At 37.9% G+C, this 23,017-nt stretch overlaps 1 protein-coding gene across 1 annotated transcript in view; it reads right to left on the bottom strand.

Moving 5' to 3' along the window:
• WNK2 (WNK lysine deficient protein kinase 2) overlaps positions 1 to 23,017 on the bottom strand; it is a 134,266-nt gene that overhangs the window by 66,830 nt on the left and 44,419 nt on the right. The window contains exons 2-7 of the mRNA XM_063121259.1: positions 20,435 to 20,607; positions 19,425 to 19,645; positions 15,638 to 15,795; positions 7,687 to 7,775; positions 4,728 to 4,947; positions 2,187 to 2,475 (exon numbers count right to left, since the gene is read on the bottom strand). Coding sequence (XP_062977329.1) covers positions 2,187 to 2,475; positions 4,728 to 4,947; positions 7,687 to 7,775; positions 15,638 to 15,795; positions 19,425 to 19,645; positions 20,435 to 20,607 — 1,150 coding nt within the window. The remainder of the gene's footprint in view (positions 1 to 2,186; positions 2,476 to 4,727; positions 4,948 to 7,686; positions 7,776 to 15,637; positions 15,796 to 19,424; positions 19,646 to 20,434; positions 20,608 to 23,017) is intronic.

Consider the following 23,017-nt stretch of genomic DNA (forward strand, 5'->3'; position numbering starts at 1 on the left):
AAAAAGAGAATTATATTTTTTTGGTATTTATTTGTATATAGATAGAAGGAAACACAATCAGGATTTAAGAGAGGGGAGGGGGGACCAACCAACTACTAATATGTATAAGAAGAATAAAATATTAATACTACTACTAATAATATGTATGAGAATATACTAATATATATACTATAGTACTAAGAATATGTAAAAGAATATAATAATATGTTTAAGAATATTACTAATAAATGTAGGGAAACGGGACAAGAAGTGTGTGTATGCTTTCAAAAGAAAGCTTTCACAAAAGCAGAACAGTCAGGCTTTAATAGAGGGAAGGGGGGGGGCAACCAACCCAACCCACCAAACACACACTCCAAAATTTAAAAATAAAGTTTATATTAAATCAAAATAAGGGAAAAACACAGGGCAAACTAAGCTATAAGTCAGAAAGAAGCAAACAAACACACACACACATGCCAAACTAAATCTATCCTAATCTATCTCCAAAGTCCAAAGCAGGAGCACTAACTAACTAAGTGTTCCCTCCACGAACGCCAACCCACAAAGAGACACAAAACAGAAAGTTCTCAGGGCGGGTCTGCCTTAGTCCCCTCTCCAACGCTGGGATTGGAGGATGATGCTTTCTGAGATCAATTCTCATCAGGATTGGGAGTTGAATGTGCCTGTCATCGCTTCCAAAAAAAAACAAAAAAACCCAAACCCCGATTTTTTAAAAAATATTGCACAAGAACCACAGGACGCAGAAAGTTGAGAGTAGTCTCAAAATGACCCCCCCATCCACGACTCTCTGTGCACAAGAATTTTCAGAACGATAGCTTAAACCCCCCCCCCAGTTATCCCCGATTCTTTCCCTCAATGCAATCCTATGGGCGAAAAGCCGAAAACGCCGTTTGAGCCGCGCGGTTGACCCGATTTTTAAAAAAATATTGCACAAGAACCACAGGATGCAGAAAGTTGAGAGTAGTCTCAAAATGACCCCCATCCACGACTCTCTGTGCACAAGAATTTTCAGAACGATAGCTTAAACCCCCCCCAGTTATCCCCGATTCTTTCCCTCAATGCAATCCTATGGGCGAAAAGCCGAAAACGCCGTTTGAGCCGCGCGGTTGACCCGATTTTTTAAAAAATATTGCACAAGAACCACAGGACGCAGAGAGGTGAGAGTGGTCTCAAAATGACCCCCATCCACGACTCTCTGAGCACAAGAATTTCCAGAACGATAGCTTCAAAAAGAACGTAGTTATGCGTGATTATTTGCCGCAATGCAATCCTATGGCGAAATGTTTTCAAGATGGCGACCGGAGCGCTCCGCCTGAACTAGGAGCTCCGAAAAATGGCCGCTTCTCTTCGCCTTGCTTCTAGGGGTCCGCGGTCCGCTCCTACTCCGCCTCTGGGTAAGGCGGAGCAGGCCAATCCGCTACTGCTTCTACGCTCCTAATCGGAGCGGATCACACCCCTAATATTCAGCACTATAGAGCAGCTTGCCACCAAATTTTGTAAGAAAACTGGCATTATGGTGCATGGTGTGTGTTTTTAAAAAGAAAAAACACACTTCATACTTCTCCCTCCCAGTGTGGCCCATGTTGGTGGTGGGGGCCTGGGGGGCAAAAATGACCCCCTGTATAGCATCCCCCTGCCCTTTTGTACAGCATGCATGGGTCTTTTTTCTTCTTTTTTTGTGCAGAGAGAGTTCAGTGCAATGCTGACTTGACCAAAATGAATAGCAAAGCCAGCTGGCTCTCTACCAGTTGTTAGGCATAAGGTGCAGGTTGCAAACTGCACTGTTGAAGATGGTATGTTACATCTTCAGCACTAACAGTGCAAATTACAACCTGCACTGTTTCAGATTAAGCTGATCTGTTAGATCAAGATTTATTTACTGATGTCGTTATTTTGTTCACAAGGAAGTGGAGCTTGTATAACCAGATAATATATCCTAGTATTTTTCTGATCACTGTCATTGTCACTTGGGCAATTGGCATACTTTATGCTGGCAGTTATGCTCTCCAGCGTAATTGTGTCATACTATCCAGAAATTTTCTGGCTTAGTAAAAGAGCCTGTATGGTTCTATAATTAACTTTAATTAGTTTACATGCATTCTTCCCTATCAGTATCTTGTAATGTACTCTCAGTTACTTGGGAAATTAGAACTATGGACTCTACACAAAATAAACACAAGACTTACATGCAAGTGAAGTGATGCTTGTGGGTAGATTCTGTTGAGAAAGATGCTGGTCAGCTTCAGGCTCTTCTGGTTCTGACAGGATGTGATGACCAGTATGAGAAAGATACGTAACCTGAACTGGTTGTGCTTGTGGGGCCTTCGGTTTTTCTAAATTCTCAGGATCCCGTTGATCCTCTGATTGCAACATGGGACAAATCCTTTCTCTTCTCCACTGTATTAATGCTACTCTGTCACGTATTGACTTTGCAACTATTTTGACATCACTCTCATGAAAAAATCCAGCATCAATCTGAAAGAAAGCCATGATAGAATTTCAGGCACATATCCACATTTGTTAGAATATTTTCATTCATTAGTTTATTCATTCAAGTATTTTTATAAGAGATTTAAGATGGTTTTTAAACAGTATGTGTGCCATAACTACTGTTGCTCACAAAATGGAGAAACAGTTGTGAACGCAGCATAAACGTAATTTTGCACAAGGAATCTCTTGAAATGAGCAACTATTATTCTATTTAAGCATATGTAAAATAAAAAATTCTAATTTAAAGATTACTGGAGTTCCACATAAGATTAATTGTTAGCAGGAATTATTTTTTTCAATCAAAGCATAGCAGCTGAAATGGAGGGGGCATTTTTAGGGATATTTAAAACCAGTGCACACTGTCATCATATTTGGCATTCATGCAGTTCACATCATCTTAGGTTTCTGCTTCATGAATAGCTAGCATAAGAAATTTCCAAATTGCTATGCAGCATGAGAAGCCAACTTTTAAAAATGAAAATCTCACAGAGATTTCTTGTTTACTAGTAAGACATCTCTGGATCAAAATTCTTTCATAAATGACAATAAATAGGCATGTCGTCCAGATAGCTGAGGCACATTCAAGTTGCAGTGTTTAAAATGACCATTCATTTTTATGCCATCTTGCATTTGAGATCTATTATTAACAATTACAATTTCCTCTATGCAGATTAATCTCTGTGTCTGAAATAGAATGCATATCCTAATAGATTGAGGAATAAAACAAGTTCTTTTCCTCCTATGAATATCAATTGGACAGCTGCTACAAATACAAGGTTACCAATCAATGTACTTAATCTATTTTTAGATGGGAAATTGAAAAGTATAAAGTAGTCATCAAAGTTCACAGTAATGACCATATAAGCATACTCATATGACATCTTTTGGGGTGCTCTCCTAACAGTAATACTTTTATTTTGATCACTGAGATTTAAGCCATGCCTTTCGCCCAAAAGAAAATTTGGCATTTCAGATTTATGACAAGGGCTTTTGTTTTGTAAGGTCCATAAGGTGACATTATATATCCATGAAAATGACTAATCCACACTATGCCCAAGTTAAACTAAAGTACTTGATTTTTAAGTTCATTTACCTAGATTTGCTTCAGTTGGATCTGAAAGACTTAAATCAAAAGTACTCAGATTTTAATTAACTAGATTCTAATTAAGCCTCCTAAAATATGTGTACATCAATTTAAAACTGATGAATCAAGAAAACAAGTATATTGCAAAAATCATATTTACTGCTCAAAATAAACTAGTAGTTTTGGGCTAGCTACTAGCTCCTGGCTTAGAGATGCTGGTCTGCTTTTATGACAGACATTTTGATGAATTAGTTAGAAGAGTACAGAACTCATTTTTGGTCAGTTTTGAACAAGTCCATGGAGTACTTGTTCCTACATTGAGAACTGATTTACCAGTGTCTTAGCCCATTATTCCCCAAGCAATTTCATTGAGATATTTGCTAACACAGCAACTTTGTGATCCACTTGAAAAGTTTTTATATACCAGACAAATCAATTCCATGTTGGTGAGTCAAGCTATGAGGACCTCTATAGCAATAACCTGGAAATTATTGTATTGGAACCACTTGGAAAAGGTCTTGAAAAAAACTTTCATATGAATTAGCTATTATTGTTTCTGACTTATGATTCCAGATGCACTTGAATGCTGATAAATAATTAGGGCAGTATCTACACTACTGTTTTATAATGGTTTGTAACAGTACTTACAACTGTAGGGGCCCGCAACACATTCCAAATACAATTTTCAAGTGTTATATCCTGCTTGATATAGAACTGGCCTAGGACTATTCAGGGTTAAGATGCAGGAGACTGAAACATAATAACTAAGCCCTAAGAAGATCCCGGTGATATTTCAGCCACATTATACCAAAGGCTCAAGCTGATCCTAGCACAAATTTTCAGATCAGGGTCCCATGTTAGGGTGACCATATGAAAAGGAGGACAAGGCTGCTGTATCTTTAACAGTTGTATAGAAAAGGGAATTTCAGCAGGTCTCATTTGTATGCATGCAGCACCTGGTGAAATTCCCTCTTCATCACAACAGTTAAAGCTGCAGGAACCCTGCCCCTTTGACCAGATACAAAAAAGGGCAGGGCTCCTGCAGCTTTAACTTTTGAATGGAAATTACTTTACCAGATTCGCTTCTGGTGTCCTTTTGAAATTTATGTACTACTTATATACTTTTTTTTCAGTCAGGAGAAGTTTATTTTACCATTTCTTGTGCAACATCATCAGGAGTTTCCTTCTCCAGATCAAAAGCAAACTCAATGGCTCCATTATCTTTGGGTTTTCCTTTCAGTTTCTTAGGATCTTCTACCCAGAGTCTTAAGGCAATAGAGGATTTCCTACCATCATCTTCTTCTGCAAGTTCCACTCTTACCCCAGTATCTTCAGCAAAAAAGGCATGGCTTAGTAAATCTTTAATTTCATATCTGGAAGAAGAACAAATTTCAAATGCATATTAATAGCACAACATACTATTTTATTTTGTAGCCTGTAGAGATGAAGAGAGAGGCCTTTAGAGGGCTTATGACTTACATGATTGCTGCTCATTACTAAAACAGTAACAGAACGTCCCATTCACACACAATGGTAACCCATAATTTCTGAAGATGCCTGTCTTAGTTTGAGTGCACGTGCATGCAGCCTGTTCATTCCTGCTTGGCTCTTCCCAACACTTGGAAGTAAATAAACTAACCCAAATCAAAGCATATTATCCAAATAGGGATTCCTGGCTTGATGAGCCCCTTACAAGCCAGGGTCACAAACGGTGTTTTGTTTGTACCAGAACACAGCTCAAGTCAGGATTCTCCAGAATTCTGGCATACCATTGCAGACGAACACAGCCAAAGGAGACAATTGATATATTTAAATAAAGTAACCAGGTACTGAAAACTACTAGTTATTTCCAGGCTCTAATAGAGTTCTCAGATATACATGGAACTTTTGAGAAAATGGCAGCTTTAGGTTAAGAACATAAGATGAGTCCTTCTGGATCAGACCAAGGGTACACTAACCCAGCACCTTGTTTCCAACAGTGTCTAACCAGATGGAAGCTCACAAGCAGAGTATGAAGGCAACAGCCCTTTACCATGAGTTGTTCCCCAGCCACTGAGATTCAGGGCTGCCCTTCCTCCAAACACAGAGGTTCCATTTAGTTTTCTATAAGTGCCTAACAGTATAAAATCTAAAATTCAAATACCAAAATATATGATAAAACCCATTAAAACAAACAATTTACATGAAAAAGACCGCAGACAAAATATAAAACAGCTGAGGAATTCAGTCAGACAGCAGCAGCAGAAGAAGAAGAACCACCCAGCAAGGAGAGTGCCAGACAGATTGCTGATGGCAAGAATCAACAACATAGAGTAGAAGGCCTGTTTCTATCAAACACACCTTAGATAAGGCAAGACCAGATATTCTGTTCCCAACCCATTTGGGGCTTTAAAGGTAATAACCAGTAGCTTGAATTAAGCTAAGAAATTGGTAACAAATGCAACTAGGGCAATAAAAGAGTCCCATGATCAGATTCTATGCAGCAGCATTTCTAACCAGCTGCAGTTTTTGAATGCCTGTCAAGGCCAGTCCAATGTAGAGTTCTAGCGTAAGCCAAACAAGAGTGAACTAAGACATGTGTGTTTCACTTTAGCCAAATCTGCTTTCTCTAGGAACAGGTGCACTTCGTGAACCAGCCTAAAGGAGGCAATTGCATTCCTAGCTACAGCCATCACTTGCACATCTAGCAATATAGCTGAATCAAGGAGCACCTCCAAACTGTGAGCCTGATTTTTAAGGGAGAGACCAACCCAATCCAAAACAGGCAAATAACCCAATTCTTTGATTGGCATTCTGACCAAAAACACCTCTGTCTTGTCTGGATTTGTTAGTCTGCATCAAGTTTCTCAAACCTGGTGCCATCCAGATGTGTTGGACTACAACTCCTGCAATCCTGAGGCTGCTGGGAGAGGATTGAGGAGTTCCAACACATCTGGAGGACATCAGGTAGGGAAGGCTGGACTACATCCAGTCTTTTATTGAACTCAGATGTTTGTTCAGGATTACCATGGCCTCCCTAGAAGTTGGAAAAGATAGAGCTGGGTGCAATCCCCAAATGATCTTCCTGAATAGTTTCATGTAGATATTAAACAGCACAGCAGTTGAGATGGAACCTTGTGAGACACCATAAGTAAATGACCAATGGTGCCACCTTCTGGAGTACTCCTGCACGAAGGACAGAAAGCACTGCAAACTAGTGCCCCCATCCATTCTGGATTGGCAAACCAGAAAGATACCCTAGTTGAAGGGATTAAAAAGCAAAGGAACACACTTGGCCTGTCTGATTTAACTTTTGTAAACCACCCAGAGAGCTCCAGCTATGGGGCGGTATATAAATGAAATAAATAAATAAATAAATAAATAAATTTCAGTATATATTATCCACCAAGGTGAGAAAGGTAGCCAGAAACCATACTGAAGGGGATCGATATAATTAGTTTCATCTAGGAAATCTTGTAGGAAATCCCTGATAGAGGGCTGGACAACATGTGGCACCCTGCTGGGACTACCACCACCCCTCAGCCACCCCGTTCCCTCCCCAATTTATTTTTTTTTAAAAATACAGCTGTTGCCATTTTAGAGTGCCTACAGGGCTCAATTTAGCTTGAAAACAAGCTATATTTAATCACTGTAGCAGCTTATGGTGCTACAGAACGGTTTGCCATCAGATTTCAGTGGCAAATCAGCAATTCTGTCTCTTTTGGGGGGTTGCTCTGCAGCACCCTGCGCTAGAGGTCCAGGGGGAAAAAATGCCACCCAAAATGTCCAAAGTGCATTGACTTAAACCAGACACTTCCCAGTTCCCATCAGTCTCCCCAACCAGAAGTCAGCTTAAAATTTATTTAGCAACTTTTATGATTTTTTAAAAATATATTATTATTTATTATTATTATTATTATTATTATTATTATTATTATTATTAATTGCTTTTTTATACCACCCAACAGCCGAAGCTCCCTGGGCAGTTCACAAAAACTAAAACCATTCAAAGTATAAAACAAACAGTATAAAAATATGATATAAAATGCATGTTAAAAAGTGATTAAAAACATACCACACGATTAAAACATCTTTAAAACATGATTAACAGAAATGTACTATTTGAAACAAACCTCTCTTCTTTATTTTTGCAAATGCACTCTCCAATTATCTCCTTTATTTCGGGGTCAGTAACTTTATCAAAACTTGCTGGTTTGACACCCTACAAGGGGGGAAAATAGACATGATAAGCTTCTATGAAATCCTCATCCTAAACAGGTCTACTCATAATAGATTTGGGTGCATATAGGACTGAATTACTAGTAAGCCTGTTTAGGACTGCTATGTAATATCTGCTTTAATCAAGATGAAGCCAAATTTGGCCTTTTATGGTAGAAAATTTGGAGCTTGATCTATTGCTCTGTAGGTGGCATAAATTGTCTTCTCTACTCACTGCAATGTCAGGGATATTGATACGAGATCTTCTGAAATCAGCATGTTTGTACATAATGCTTTGGATTTATAGGAGAGGCTGGATTCTCAGGAGATGGTTAAATCCAAAATAACTTCCAGTGGTTAGTATATTGGAGCAACAACAACATAGCTTTGTGGTTATGTCCATGAAACCTTATGCCAGAATAAATTTGTTAGTCTTTAAGGTGCCGCAAGACTCTTTGTTGTTTGGATCCAAAAGGTCTCCTAACAGTCATAGAAAGAGTCTTCAGTGAAAGGAAGGATAGTTTTGGAGCTAACCATCTCCTTTGGATCCAAGCCAACATTAAAATACCGTAAGGAGAAGAAAATCCTGCTTTCTAATGTTAACCATTATTTTAATCTCCAGTCATTTTAGGATGTTACTTTGTAAAATACGTGTTATTTTGTACATTTATGACAAAATGTACTTTGACATTCTGTGCTTTCTGACATTCATCAGAAATGTACAAAATAATCAAAGTCCCAGGACCAGTATCAGATCACAGGGTCAAGCACATCCTACCACTGGTTTAGCACTGTGAGCCTGTCACCGTCCCAGGTAAAAACGAATTTGAATATGTTCCTGAATTCACACTGAGGTTCTTGATTAAAGTCAGGTAAGCATGTACATGGGAAGGGTGGGTTGTCAGGCCTCAGCAGACTCCAGTGCCAGGGTCACCAGGTTTGGATACTGGGAATTCTCCATCTGCCCAGGAAGGCCAGACTGTGATTCAAAACAGACAATGCTTTCCAGAGAAGCAAACTGGGACCAGAAGGCCCTGAAGCAGGGTATGTTCAAAGTCAAGCAGAGGCCAAGATCCAAGACAGCAATCAGAAAAAGGGTGGTGCTGTGCAAAATCCTTACACTGGAAACAGATGGCTCAGATTGAGGAACAAACCGCACTTTATATTAATATTAATGATGTATTGTGAAGCTTCAGTCTCTACTTTTTATTTACTTCAAAATGCATGGGCTCCCAGTCCAGAATGGTACCATTGCGGATGGGACGGGTGGAGGGTGAATACTTCTTTCTGCAGCTGTTTATCTCCTGATATCCCACCCCCGTCCACATGGCAGTTAAGAAAGAAAAAAGGCTCAATTTGTGAAAATGGGTAAGTTGCATTGGTCCTTTTTAAAAACGGTCATACTTTGGAGAAAGGGGCGCTGTTCGGGAAGGAATTAAGGATTAAACATTCCCTCCCTAAATGCGATTATCCCAATTTGGATGAAGTGCACACTATGTACTTAACATAACATGTAGTTTAACTCTAAGCAGCTAGCTCTGAGGGCAGGCCTTTATGGGGTCTGGTGTACTGCAGTTAGCTCTTTAGGGCTGGCTGGATGCTTAAGGTGGGTTGATCCTGCAGCTTAGCTGGCATCCTTGAAGCCCAAAGCTCAGGCTTTAAGATGGAACAGAGCATGAGGTAAGTCATGGGAGCCTGGCTGATGGAGCATTGGTTTTGGAGTCCCCTGCTGCTTTAACAAGCCAGGGGAAGAGCATGCATGACCCCCTCCCTAAATCCTGGTTACATTGTATGGGCCTAAGAAAAGTCTGGAGCATCATGACAGACTACTTGCTTAAAAGGGGTACTTCACAGATTCAGAAGTACCCTGAAACAGACGATTGCTTTCATGTAAATGAGAAAAGTTGAATTGTGTTAAAGGAATTTAAAGGTTAAAAAAAATCTTTAGCAAATTGGTTAAAGTTAACTATTCTTATCTGTTTTCATGATGCCTTAATTATTTTGCTATGTACCAGTTGAGCTTGCTTTAAAAACAGGTGTAACTATTGTAAAATAAATAAAATATATACTAACACACACACCCCCATCTTTGGCCATAAAGTTCTAACAACACACATAAAACCCTGATGGGCTAGATGGCTATTGTGTATTCCAAGAAAAATGAACATTAAAAAGAATGGTTGAACTAAAATTTAGCAGTATGTAAAGTAACCTAGTCCTGTTTTCAAGCTGTATAAGCACATTATGAAAAGTCTTGAGAAGAAATTATTCCTCCTGCTGTGTATTTCCTGTCAACGACAAGTTGGAGTCTGGTTTTTACGTTCTTGTGGTTCATAATCACAAAGTTGCAACCCCAAGGGGAAAGAAGATATTTAAGGCTGCAGTCCTATACATACTTAATAGTGAATATGCTCCTTTGAACACAGTGGGGCTTTTGAGTAAAAATGCTTAGAATTGTGCTGCACAAGTATAAACAGGAAGGAAATCTGTAGTCTTAAAACATCACTGTGCCATCAGTTCCAAGACTATAGAGAGAGAAAATAGATTACACAGTATTATTTGTGGTGTTTGCATTTGTGTTGTACCCTGCCTTGATCCAGAGGTTGAAACAAATATATTATTATTATTATTTGACATTAATTCATACAGAATATATACACACACACACACACAACATTTCCATTCTCACCAAATTAGGCTGAATGGATTAATAAGAACCTAAAACAAAGTACACATTACATTCAGATGCCACAGTAGTTTTTAAAATTTTGTGAGGCTGTGATTTTGATTGGAGATAGGGCTGAATGGTGTGATGGAGCAGAAAGAGGCCTGTTTATACCCTTCCCTAACAGCTATTATCTCATTGTCTGCACAAGCCCTCTTTCTCTTTGCAAGACTCCAGATGAGTGTTGAACCTCATAGAATCATAGAACAGTAGAGTTGGAAGGGGCCTATAAGGCCATTGAGTATAGTAGAGTTGGAAGGGGCCTATAAGGCCTCCTACACACCCAACTTAGAATCCAGTTTAGGAGGGCAAATTTTGAGTAGAAAATCAGCTGGAAGTGATAAGTAAAGCACCCTACTTGACCCCATGCCTTCATTCAGACTTGCAGTTTTTTCAGGCTACTTTTCATTAAATCAGGCATTAAAACCAGAAGGAAGTAGCCCTCCAACCCTTTTGTAGTTTTGCTTTAGGATCCTGCAGTGTTCTCTTCTTTCCCTCATGCCATTTAATGCCTACATGAAAGAGCTGGGACAGTTTGTCCAGAGATTTGGGTTGAGTATGCAAAATTCACCAAGCTTTGTCTTTCTTTTCCATCAGATGAAGGTGGGGCTATGGATGCCCTGAATCAGTGCTTGGCAGGGTAATGAGAATTAATAATTTGGGGCTCAATCCAATCACAGGTACCACCTGGGTGAGTGGTGTTCATTCAATCCATTCTGGAAGGAGGTAAATTCTCCCTATAGGTTCGCAGTTTCAGGGTGCTTGTCATTAGAGACTCATGTGGTTTGAAGAACCTTTATCAGCTTTATTTTATTTTTTATTTATTTTATGTTTTACATTTTTATACCACCCAATAGCCGAAGCTCTCTGGGTGGTTCACAAAAATTAAAACCATAATAAAACAACCAACATGTTAAAAGCACAAATACAAAATACAGTATAAAAAGCAATATTCCAGGTGCAATTAGACCGCAGTTGAGATTGCTAGCTGACAGTGACCAATGCTCTGATAATCTCCTGTTTAGAGTATTGCAATACATTGTATGTGTGAATGTCTTTAATTTATTTATTTATTTATTTATTTTATTACAGTTCTATACTGCCCAATAGCCGGAGCTCTCTGGGCGGTTCACAAAAATTAAAAACATTCAAAGTATAAAACAACAGTATAAAACCATAATATAAAATACAATATAAAAAAATTCAACCAGATAAAAACAGCAACAGTGCAAAATTACAAATTTAAAACATGAAGTTAAAAAAATATTTATAGACTGTTAAATGCTGGGAAAATAAAAAGGTCTTCACCTGGCGTCTAAAAGCATATAATGTAGGTGCCAAGCGAACCTCCTTAGGGAGCTCATTCCACAGCCGGGGTGCCACAGCAGAGAAGGCCCTCCTCCTGGTAGCCACCTGCCTCACTTCCTTTGGCAGGGACTCGCGGAGAAGGACCCCTGAGAAGGACCTTAGGGTCGGGGCAGGTATATGTGGGAGGAGGCGTTCCTTTAAAAATGTACTAGAACAGGGATCCCCAGGTGGTCCATTAAACCTGAACCTATCTCATAATGTAGAAAATCTTTCAATATTTTTTAAAATGTTGCAAGTATATGTGGTTTTCCAGTGCTTCAGGAACTTCAGCTTCTCATGATCTTTGAGCTACTGTGAACACTCTAGAGCTGAACACTTAAATCAGTTCAATTGGTAGACTGGTCAATTACAGCTTTACTCAGGGAGGAAATTTTAATCAGTGAGGATGAATGTTAATGTCACACTTTTTTGGAGGATATTTTTTGTGTTACTGTAATATGGAATGAAAAAGATAAAATAGTCTCCTCCTATCAATGAATGATAACTTACAATTTAATAATTTCTTCACTATCACAAGAAGACATCTACATTGATCTTTATATGACAACAAAAGTTAATCAATTACTCAGTCAAAAGGCAGATAATTAATTAACTATTTTAGTTTATTTTTAATTGGCTGACAGTATATAAAAATTTGACTTGCACATCTAAATTTACTACCATTCTAAGTTCTTTGGATCAATATTCTCAAACTGTTGTCATTTACTATATTGTAGTAGTTGAGGAAGAACTGTAATTCAAATAAATGTTCTACACTTAAAATTGCTACATTCTATAATAAACGTGATTTCTCATGAAAATGCCAATTTGTGCATATAATACAACATAATTAATGAGAAGCATTGCTAGTGCTTTGTGCATTCTCCTGCTCATATCATTTGAAAGCAAGATAAGAATCTGCGAATATGCCTCTGATAATTAGGCTAGGGTAATGAATAGCATATCACATGTCTTTTTACTAGGCGGACTGACTTTACCAAACATCTACATTTCTTCATCAAAGGAACATTCAAATCTACATTCAGGGTTTGGAGCACTAAAACTTCCACTGTGGACAGACTTAGAACATAGTTATTTGAATCTTTGAAAGCATACTTTGTTTCATGTAGATTAAATCACTTAATGAAAGAGATTCATTCTAGCCTATTTACAAAGGGCATTAACAAGAATCTGGCATGACTGTAACTAAATAATGTTGACAAAATGTACCCAACAAGGCAAAGATTTTGTCATATGAAAGACAAATACCAATGATTAATGGTTAGACTGTACGTAGTCCTGTCTTCCTAAGACCTCAAGGCAAAAGCCAACATTCTGCGAGCAGACTTCTGCTTATGCAACAAGACTTAATCTCCCTTTCCCACCCACCCCTCTACAGCTCTCTGTGTGCCCCCAGCCCTCTGGAGCACATAAGGGATATGTAGAGGTTAATGGTGTTCATTCCACTGGATTTCACTTTAAAAGTATTAGAATTTCACATTACTTTGCTTCAGTAATCCTTACAACAGGTCTGTAAGGTAGGAAAATATTATTATGGTTGTATTACAGACAAAGCACGAGACTAAAGCCCAAACTACACATATAGTCTCTTAATGTATTTTTTAAAAGAGAAGTGGCTGCAAATTTGATAATAAGAACAATGGGGAGGTAGGGAGTACTTAATCATTTACCCTTGTGCCTTTTTCTGATCAAAATTGCCTTCTCCCCATAGCTTTTTCACTCATGAGGAAAAGAGATATCTATTTACTATGCTATTGCCAAGGCTTGCAAAATCATGTGATCTGTGACAACTGTGATCTGGATATAAGCTGAAGGAAGAAATTACAAGGTACAGAATTACAAGATCTTTGAACCTAGCATTTATTCCACCATTTGAAAAGATGTGTAAATTTCCCTTCAAGTAGATTTAACTTTTTCACTCACTGGAAACTGCACTGATTTCACAACAGCCATTTATATCATCAGTTTATATTTGCTTTAATCACAGCCATGTAATCTAGATTCACCCTTTTATCTGCTTATACAATAGTGTAGTGTGACATGAATAATTTCCTTATCTTTATTTTATATGTAAAACAAGTAAAAAGCCCAGTGTAGTGTTATTTAGTACACATAGGAATCTTAGGGCCTTCCTAGACGGGGCTTTAGCCCAGTGTGAGCCCTGGGTTCACCCTGTGCATCCAGATGACCCTCCCTGGGCCCGGGGTAACTGGCACCGCTTCAGGCCTGGTTTTTCCTGTGGTCTCGAGTTGAGCCAGAGACCACAGGCGTGTAGCCAGGTCCGCTGCTCTTCCCAGCTACCGGATTTACTCCCAAGTAGCCAGGAAAATCAGCGGACGGGCCGCAGCGCTCCACAGGAGTGTTTCGGCCATCAGGGCTACAGTAAGGACATGGGGGGGGGCGGGAAACGGAGGCTGGGGAGATTGGGGAGGAATCGCGGCCCAGGGGACATCGGGGGGAATTGCGGATGGGGGATATTGGGCGGGGAATCGGACATTGTGGGTGGGGGGGACGGGGAGGATTGGACATTGTGGAAGAGGGGGCAGGGGGGAGAACGGGGCCAGGAGGGAAGGAGAATTTTTAAAAAAACACCCCTACTTACCTTTCCTGGATCCTACGCTGCTGCTGCCGCTTAAAAAAATTTTTTTTTAAAGTGGCGGCTGCAACAGCTCTCCTCCAGAGCTCGCCATGGCTCGCATGTGAATAACGCCAAGATTTCGCGTTATTCATAACGCAAGGTCTCCCCTGCTGTCCCCCGGATTTTCCACCAGGTCTAGCAAGGCCCTTAGTAGATCCTACTTTCCTATGTCACTATTTACCCAGAGAGGATATAATGAAGTGAATCCAGACTAGGTTAGTTCCACTAAAATCAATGGGGCACATTAGTCATGACTTAGTTCCCAGTGAAATCAATGGAATTTAAGTGCAACTAACTTATTCTGGGTCCAACCCATTCAGATTTCATGAGCTGTGTCCAAGGTCAAGAAGGATTTATTTCTTGTTTACTTTGGTTTCCTGTTCATTAAGATAAAACAAAACAACCAATGTTCCCCAAATGTACATGCTAGCAGTGGTGGCTGGTGTTAATTGTAAATGGTGGAGCAAAGGGCAGAATAGCCAATGGTGGGAGGAACCATGGGTAATGGGCAGAGCTAATGGCAATAGGCAGGACCAGGGGCAAAAGCGGGCTGGGAAACTCTCTCTCTTCCTCTCTCTCTGTGTCACACATACACACACACACACACACACACACACACAGAGGCAGCCATTCTCATTCAAACATAGAAGCAGGCATTCGCTTTGTCATGTTGTAGGAGGATTCTGGGGAAGAGGCGAGGAGCAGAGAGAAGGGAGAACATGGGAGACTTTGGGAAGGTCATCATTGTCACACTCCCCGCTCTTAATAAGAAATTGCTTCTGCATGTTAACAACTATGAAAACATAAACAAGACACTGGTAATTTCAGCAACATGACATTAGGGTATAAAGGCTTTTCTTAACAATTTATTCAAGTTATATATGCTTTTTGTATTATATAAAAATGCTTAAAGAATTAACAATCAGAAACACACCACAAGTTAAAGAAGTAAATATGTTGTCCGTGTATGTGTTATCTGTCTATATGTTTTATGCAAATGCTTTCTTGTAATTCTTATAATGTATTTTAATGGTTTTTAGTTTTTTGAACCGCCCAGAGAACTTCAAATATGGTGCAATATAGAGATATAATAAATGAAAAGAAAAATAACCATATTAAAAAATAACACACTTACACAGGTTACTTTCCTGTAAATTTGAGCAGCATTCTGGCATTCTGAATATGGGTATTCTGAGGTAGCCATTTCCAACATACACATTCCAAAAGCATATACATCCACTGATTCATCATAGTGCTCTTCATACATTTCTGGAGCCATAAATTCTGGAGTACCTAAATGCAAAACAAACAAACAAACATTTGGCTTAGGAAACTGAGTTATGTACACAGAGCGTCCTCAAGTCCTTTGCTTCTATATTTACAAATATCAAAATTGCAGGCTAGAAAGGTAAATCTTAATGAAACCATCCTGTGTAAGAATGAAAATAAAAGAAAGTTCTGCATTTAAGTTCAAGTTAATAAGATAGAGAATGATAAGTACTGAGTTGGGTCTAAAAATGCAATTTTGCATGCAAAAGGCAACTTTCAGTGACAGAAGGGCTGTTTACCTTAATGCTATAGAGTGGCATGAGAAAAGAGAAACTAAAATCCAAAGATATTCTCCTGCTTGCACAATTACATGACAAGCAGAACTACTGTAGAATCTTATCTATTACAACAGTGGGTGAACTCTTGTTCAAATTCTTGTATAAGTGTTTGCAGAACACTATTAGTGTCCATTTGGCTTTTGCTTGTGGTTCTTTGGATACTACCCACTGTATTTCATTGCATGCCAGTTGTGTTTAGAAACATGGCATGTATTTATTTATTATTTCATTTCATTCATTAAATTTATTTAACTTATTATTTCATTTCATTCATTAAAGATCTCTGGGTGGTTTACAAAGATCAAAACCCTAAATATATACATATATACAATATAAAGACAACATACAAAAGTATAATAATTTTTAAACAATTTCATTACATTTGTGCTCCAAGGGCCTGAAAATGTCATTTCAGCCAACAATGTTGTGAGTGCATTGAGACACATGCTACTTGTCACATGTGTGTTAAGCATACCAAGTCCAGGTAGGCCTTTTTTCTTCACATGTGATTATAAATTTCCCCATGCCCTTCTATGTGCCTCAGGCTTCCGATCCCAGGTGCTCTAAAGCACAAGCCAGCTCCATTCAGACTTTTACTGACCTGGCTTTTACTTCCTGAGAAGCTGCACCTGTGCTCAACCCGAACCCAGGATCTTCTGTGTTACATGAAAATGACTAGAATATGAGCATGTCTATAGAGAATGGGGCTCCCCAAAATTGACTGACTGAGCCCAGTTCCTCATCACTTCACTAAGCAACACTTTAATCCCAATAATAAAAAGAGTGTTTATTTAGAAAAAATAAGTTACAAAGAATAAGAAGCATTGTTACAATTAATATTTTACCATGCCAAAGCCTAATAGTATAGCCAATGCATCACACTTGCTGTCTATGATAGCAATCATATTACATCATAGTTATGTCATTCTGACACAATAAGGTAGCACCCATCAACCTTGCTCATCTGATAATTGAACTCGGGACCACTGCAAATACGATATTCTACTGACTGACAAAAATCTGAGCCAATGTGAAAAAAGAGATACTTTCATTATTATTTCAACATTTGCAAGTCATTTGCAAGCTGTGCATCAATTTCTTTTATGTACAAAGAAGGAAAAATACAAAGGGAACAGAAATCACAGCAGTACAGAATAAAATCCATTCATAAAGTTAACAGGGGCTTCGTAACTTAGACACAACAATTTTGTCAAATAGGCAGTTAACAGAATAACATCTTCTTGCTTGGAGGCATACAATTCATCAACAATTATAAAGTGTCCATAAAGAATTGTCCAGGACATTGCAACACAAAGCACATTTTGCAAATTGTAAAAGATGACGCAAAATATGTCTAGTACATGGAAGGAGCTGGGTAAATGAGAGTCTATATTATGGCGTAATAATCTAAAGTGGCTGTGCATACAATTTTCTTTTATAAAAAGATAGAGATGTGTGTGCACACAAGTGAAATATGTTTTAAAACATTGTTTATGTATCAATTATTATTTTTCATAAGACCTTAGGAAATAAATGAGAAATATTAAAATATGGTAGTTTTGCCTCAAAAACAGAAAACTCCTTGCTGAGAAGATATTACCCTAGCTTTTTTGTTGATTTGATTAAGAATTATTTTGTAATAATTATTTACCTAATTACTGAACTTCTAAAAACACAACCCCCTTCATCACTATGTATTATTCAAAAAGACAAGCAACTTTAGAATGCTTTAAAAATGCATACAATGTATAGAACTCAATTTTAGTATTATTCCATCTTCTAACAGCATAAATTTATGCATGTCTACTGAGAAGTAAGCCCTATTGATTTCAATGGAATGTATGCCCAAGTAGTTGTATATAGGATTGTAGTCTTAGGAAACCTTTACCTTAGTATTTAGAAGGAAGGAACTAAAGCTGGGTACACAACGTTTGGCTCTCCAGATGTTTTGACATACAACTCCCTTCAACCCTCACCATCAGCACTGTTGGCTAGAGCTAATGACAGTTGTTAATCAAAACATCTGGGAAGGCCACAAGTTGTCCCCAAGTGGCAATTTCTCACAACCTCTATAGGGAGATCCACTGTACATTTTGAGAACCTTGACCCTGACCCAACCAAGTTCGTCAGACTTAAATCTCTTCCTAGAATTCAAAGACTCCAGACAAAAACCAAACTCCATTTACTACGCTCCAATATCTGAAAGTGCCAGAACAGAGCGCCATACACATGTAAGCAATAGAAAGGGGCAACCACACTACAAATGTCTTCCCTGACCCTTTTGTTATATGTGATTACTGCACCTTGTTTATTAGGGAAGTGTCTTCGCCCCGGAATTATCTGGTAACCATGAACATCAGCAGAGCATTCGATCTTCCACTTCCAATATCAGAGTGGAGACGTGCTCAATTGGAGCTTCTAACATCTCCAATCATCTAGACTGGCCAAGAGTTTGATGCCAAGATATTAAATAATGTATACTACAAAGGGAAGTCATCAGGGTACAAGAGTGGTAACTAATCTCTGCTTTATTTTCATTACATTTGTAACCTGAGGCTGGCCCAAAATCTTTAATTGTTCACAACACTTCTTTAACTAGATTTCAAATCTTAATAGCTATATCGCCAGCATACATAGCCAACTGATCTTTAAAGTTGCTGTCCCTTGCATAAGTTATTTGATCTTACAGCAATTGCCAATATCTCAATACAGTAAATAATCAGTAGTGGTGAATGGGGCTATCCCTATCTTGTCCCTCTTTCTAACAATATGATGATTGTTCCCAAATTCTATTGATTTTAGTTGTATTTAAATGCAACTAATTTTAAATGAATCATTACCCATAACTTTAATTATTATTGCTAAGTTGACTCCAATAAAGAAGACAATATAACATGATCTCATATTTTAAATCAAATTATTGGGAGGGGGAAAGAATCAGTAGGATCCCTGAAGATGTTTTGTAGACTTGAGAAAAGATCTAATCTTAGCTTCATTGTGGCTGAAGTGCATAGAAGAGATGGTTATGATATTAGATTTAGCTATGATACATTAAGAACACAATCCTATTGAGATGACTGTACGCCTCCAAATTCCAAACTGAGTTATTTTATTTTATTTTATTTTTTGTGTGTAGCATGCCTAACATGTTACAACACAAGTTAGGAAAATTATTACCACTGCAGTATGAAGAGACTTTTTTAGATGTTTTCAGGTTTTATTCCAACACAATTTCCACAGAAATCATTAAATGTGTTGGCTTTTTATTTTATTTTGAGGGTTCCTTTTTGCTTATCTATGTTGTAAAAGGCTTACCTATTACACTTTTGGCAAATGAAGCTCTTTTGAGAGTTGCCAGACCTAAGTCTCCTATTTTCACAGATCCAGTTGGTCCAGTTATAAAAATATTGTCACATTTTAAGTCTCTGTGAATGATTGGTGGAGTTCTAGTGTGCAAGAAAAGGAGACCCTTCAGGATTTGCCGGCACCAGCTACGAAGGACTTTTGGTTTCATCACTTTAAACCTCTTCAAATACCTGAAGTAAAAAGAGACCAAATGGAGTAAAATTAATGCTACATCCAGAATTTCAGACAACAAGATAATGGTGAAACTAAGCATTTAATAATATTGTGGAATTTGTATAACTTAATATGGTAAAGGTTAATATTTGTATCCAGATAATATATAATATAATAATAATAATAATAATAATAATAATAATAATAATAATAATAAATTTATTTATTACCTGCCTCTCCCCCCAGATCAAGGCGGGAACAACACAGAACACATGTAGTGTGATGCATCTAAAATGTGTAGTGTTGTATTCATTATCGTGGGGTGAAATATGCACAATATTTTTGTGAGCGATGAAAAGTTTGTTCTGCTGATCCCATCATCTTGCTTAACAAGATTATCAGCACTATAAACCATTAATTAGTAAGACTAAGTTTAATAAATCATGTCAGATTGTTTTCAATGAGCCAAATGCTTTTTTCCTGCCTCTCTCATCAGTGGATTATTTTATTGTGGCTTAATAACAGATTTTGAGAAAGATGAACCAATGGATTCAAAGTATCTTATGCAAAACAGAAGAGGGGAAGAGAAAATTAAGACAGAACTACTGATCTTACATAAGTATAGAGCAGTCTAGAAATCCAGTCTTCAGCTCAATTAAGTTCAAAGACAAGATGAACAAGCTATTATAAGGAAAGGAGATTTCAATTCTTAACAATGGAAACTTTTCAGATGAAGCAAGTACCTTGTACTAATGCAGCATTCTCTAGTTAAATAGCAATGAACTGCATGATTGTCTAATACGTACGTTTTCAGTGTTCCAGAAGTCATCAGTTCTGTAACCAGCACAATACACTTCTTTCCTTTTAAACACGATTCCCAAAAGTCATAAAATCTAACAATGTTCGGGTGCTGAAGACCTTTCAACATCTCTGCTTCCTCTTTAAACCTCTGCCTTTCCACTTTCGTCAGCTTTCGATCCTGCAGTTCAGAAGAAATTGGTTCTTAATAGTCAACTTGAGAAAATTCGCTTGGATTCAAAGATCCCATTGTACCAGTAAAAGATGCTTTCCATTACATAGGGGAGAAGGGGAGAAAGGGAGCCACCAATTTCCCCCATAAATCCCTCTGTGCCTCCCAAAAAGCTGCAACAGAGGTTCTACTGACCCTCTGGATTTGGTTTTTTGGGTGCATGAGGGCATAGATAGGATGAAAAATCAGCAACACACCCTGTGGAAGTGGAAGTATCTTTCACTTACACAGTTGGATTTTTCGAACTCTAAGCCATTATCTTTACCATGTATAAATCAGGTAAAAAGAAATAAAAAATATTTCTATAATGGTTAACCATGGCAGGATCTACACTACTGCTTATAACGGTTTATAATGGTTATGACAACTGTTCAGGCCCAGGACACATTACATATACCATTTTCATAACATTTTTAAAGTGTTACATCCTGCTTGGTGTAGATCGGGCCCATGATTGCCAGGTTCCTGGCTTAATACAAGAGCAAAGAGCTGAATACTATCAATAAAAATTTCTATTTAAAGGTATCTAATTCCTGATCCAGTCAAAACTAACATAATAACACCTAAACTAAATTCTACCTGGTTACAACTGGAAATATTAATATCTGGCATCCATATTTTGCTCTGCCTCCACTCTAGGTTTGTTTTTAAGTATATTTTAACTTTACTTCAGTGTTCCTTCTCCACATTAATTGTAATGCATCTGTGGTTGATGATACACAATGGATATATTGGCATGATCGTATACAGTATTGATGGATATTTCTGCTGCCCAGAAATCAAGCTGTCAGAATGTTTGTAGTTATTTCTGTGAGGAAAGGAAAAATTGTTTGTTGGTTAACCTAAACACTTTGCACTAGGGACAGGTGTATTCTTTCTTTCGGTAGAAAGGCTAAAGAGCAGCAAGTAGTCTCTGGAGGTAGTGAAGCTATGTGGCAGACAACCTAGGATCAAAGCGAAAAAGAAGAAACTAATGGAAGATTAAAAAAGAACGATGTTTAAGGAAATCAAGACCACAAGGGGCAAATAAAAAAGTGGTAGTTTAGATTAAACCTTCCAGGTAATTTTTGTTGTCATTGCAGCATTGTGACCTGTACCTCTAAGAGGAAAACCTCAGTGGCTAGAGAGAATTGGCATGTGACGTCTTATCAGCTTTGATCCATATTCTCATGCTAAAGTAACTTTATGTGGAAATCCTGATTTGAGGCAGTTGGTTTTGCAGAGGAATTAGGTTAATAGTGGAATCTATAGTTTAGATCAGTTAATATGACTGAATGAAGAGTTTTTGCCATTTTCAGTATTGCAGCTTAAATATCACTTACCATCTAGTGCTGGGTGGCAATATATTCAACTACAGCACCTTATAGTATCAGCAATGACTGCTTCAGCACTTTCTATATTGTTGCAGGAATTAATTGGTTTTTTTTTTACTGAAAGCTATGCCTACAATAGCTGTTAGAAGCGTCTTGGGGATGTAATATAGTGGATGTTCAGAATGTTAGAGAGAAACGGAACATGGAATTAGAATGCTATCGTCTATGCAGCCTAATCAATGGAAAGTTGTCCTAGCTTCCATATGTAATATTTCTATAGATTTAAAATTGAGAATGATTGAACAAAATGTATGTTTCATGTATATTGGATACTTCAGTGGCTTCTTAAGAAGTTAGCTAACTCTGCTAGATGATGGTGATGCAATGTGGACCATGCCTGGTTTAAGTATATGTGTAGGTATGCCCTGTGGAGGCTTCTGTCTGACTGGAAATCATTGCTCATATAAATTTCGTTCTTGAAAAATCTGTGATAATTGCAGATATTCATGCACATTTAAATTATATTCTTGTGATGTGGGCATTAACAGAGGGACAGCAAAAGTGGGATTTGAGAGCTCTTACAGTTGCAAAGAGACTCAGATATTACCGCTTTTGCTGCATTTGAACACATATCCTACAGTCATCACCTGGATGATTATTTAGACATATGGAGTGCTTATATTAATGTACATATTTGAAATAAATGATTTTTTTTCTTTTTATTAATAGCATTGTTTATGGTCATTGTTAATGGATAATTTTGTATGTTTTGCTATGTTCTTTTTGTTGTTTCCCCCCTTTCTTTCCTGTTGTAACTGCAAATAGAAAACAGAAAAAAATACCTACCCACATAGCTAACATACCCACATACCCACATTTCATCAGCTAAATACTGAGATTATTCTTTGGGGTAAGTATTTAGACTAATATCACTTCAATATGCCAAATCTTATTAAAAGACAGAGTGGCCTAACAGATATTTTAAGACCTTTGACAGATCAATGAGAATCATTAAAAGTCAGACCATTTTATCTTACCACCAATGT

This window comes from Elgaria multicarinata, chromosome 3, assembly GCF_023053635.1.
Source record: "Elgaria multicarinata webbii isolate HBS135686 ecotype San Diego chromosome 3, rElgMul1.1.pri, whole genome shotgun sequence".
Lineage (NCBI taxonomy): Eukaryota > Metazoa > Chordata > Lepidosauria > Squamata > Anguidae > Elgaria > Elgaria multicarinata.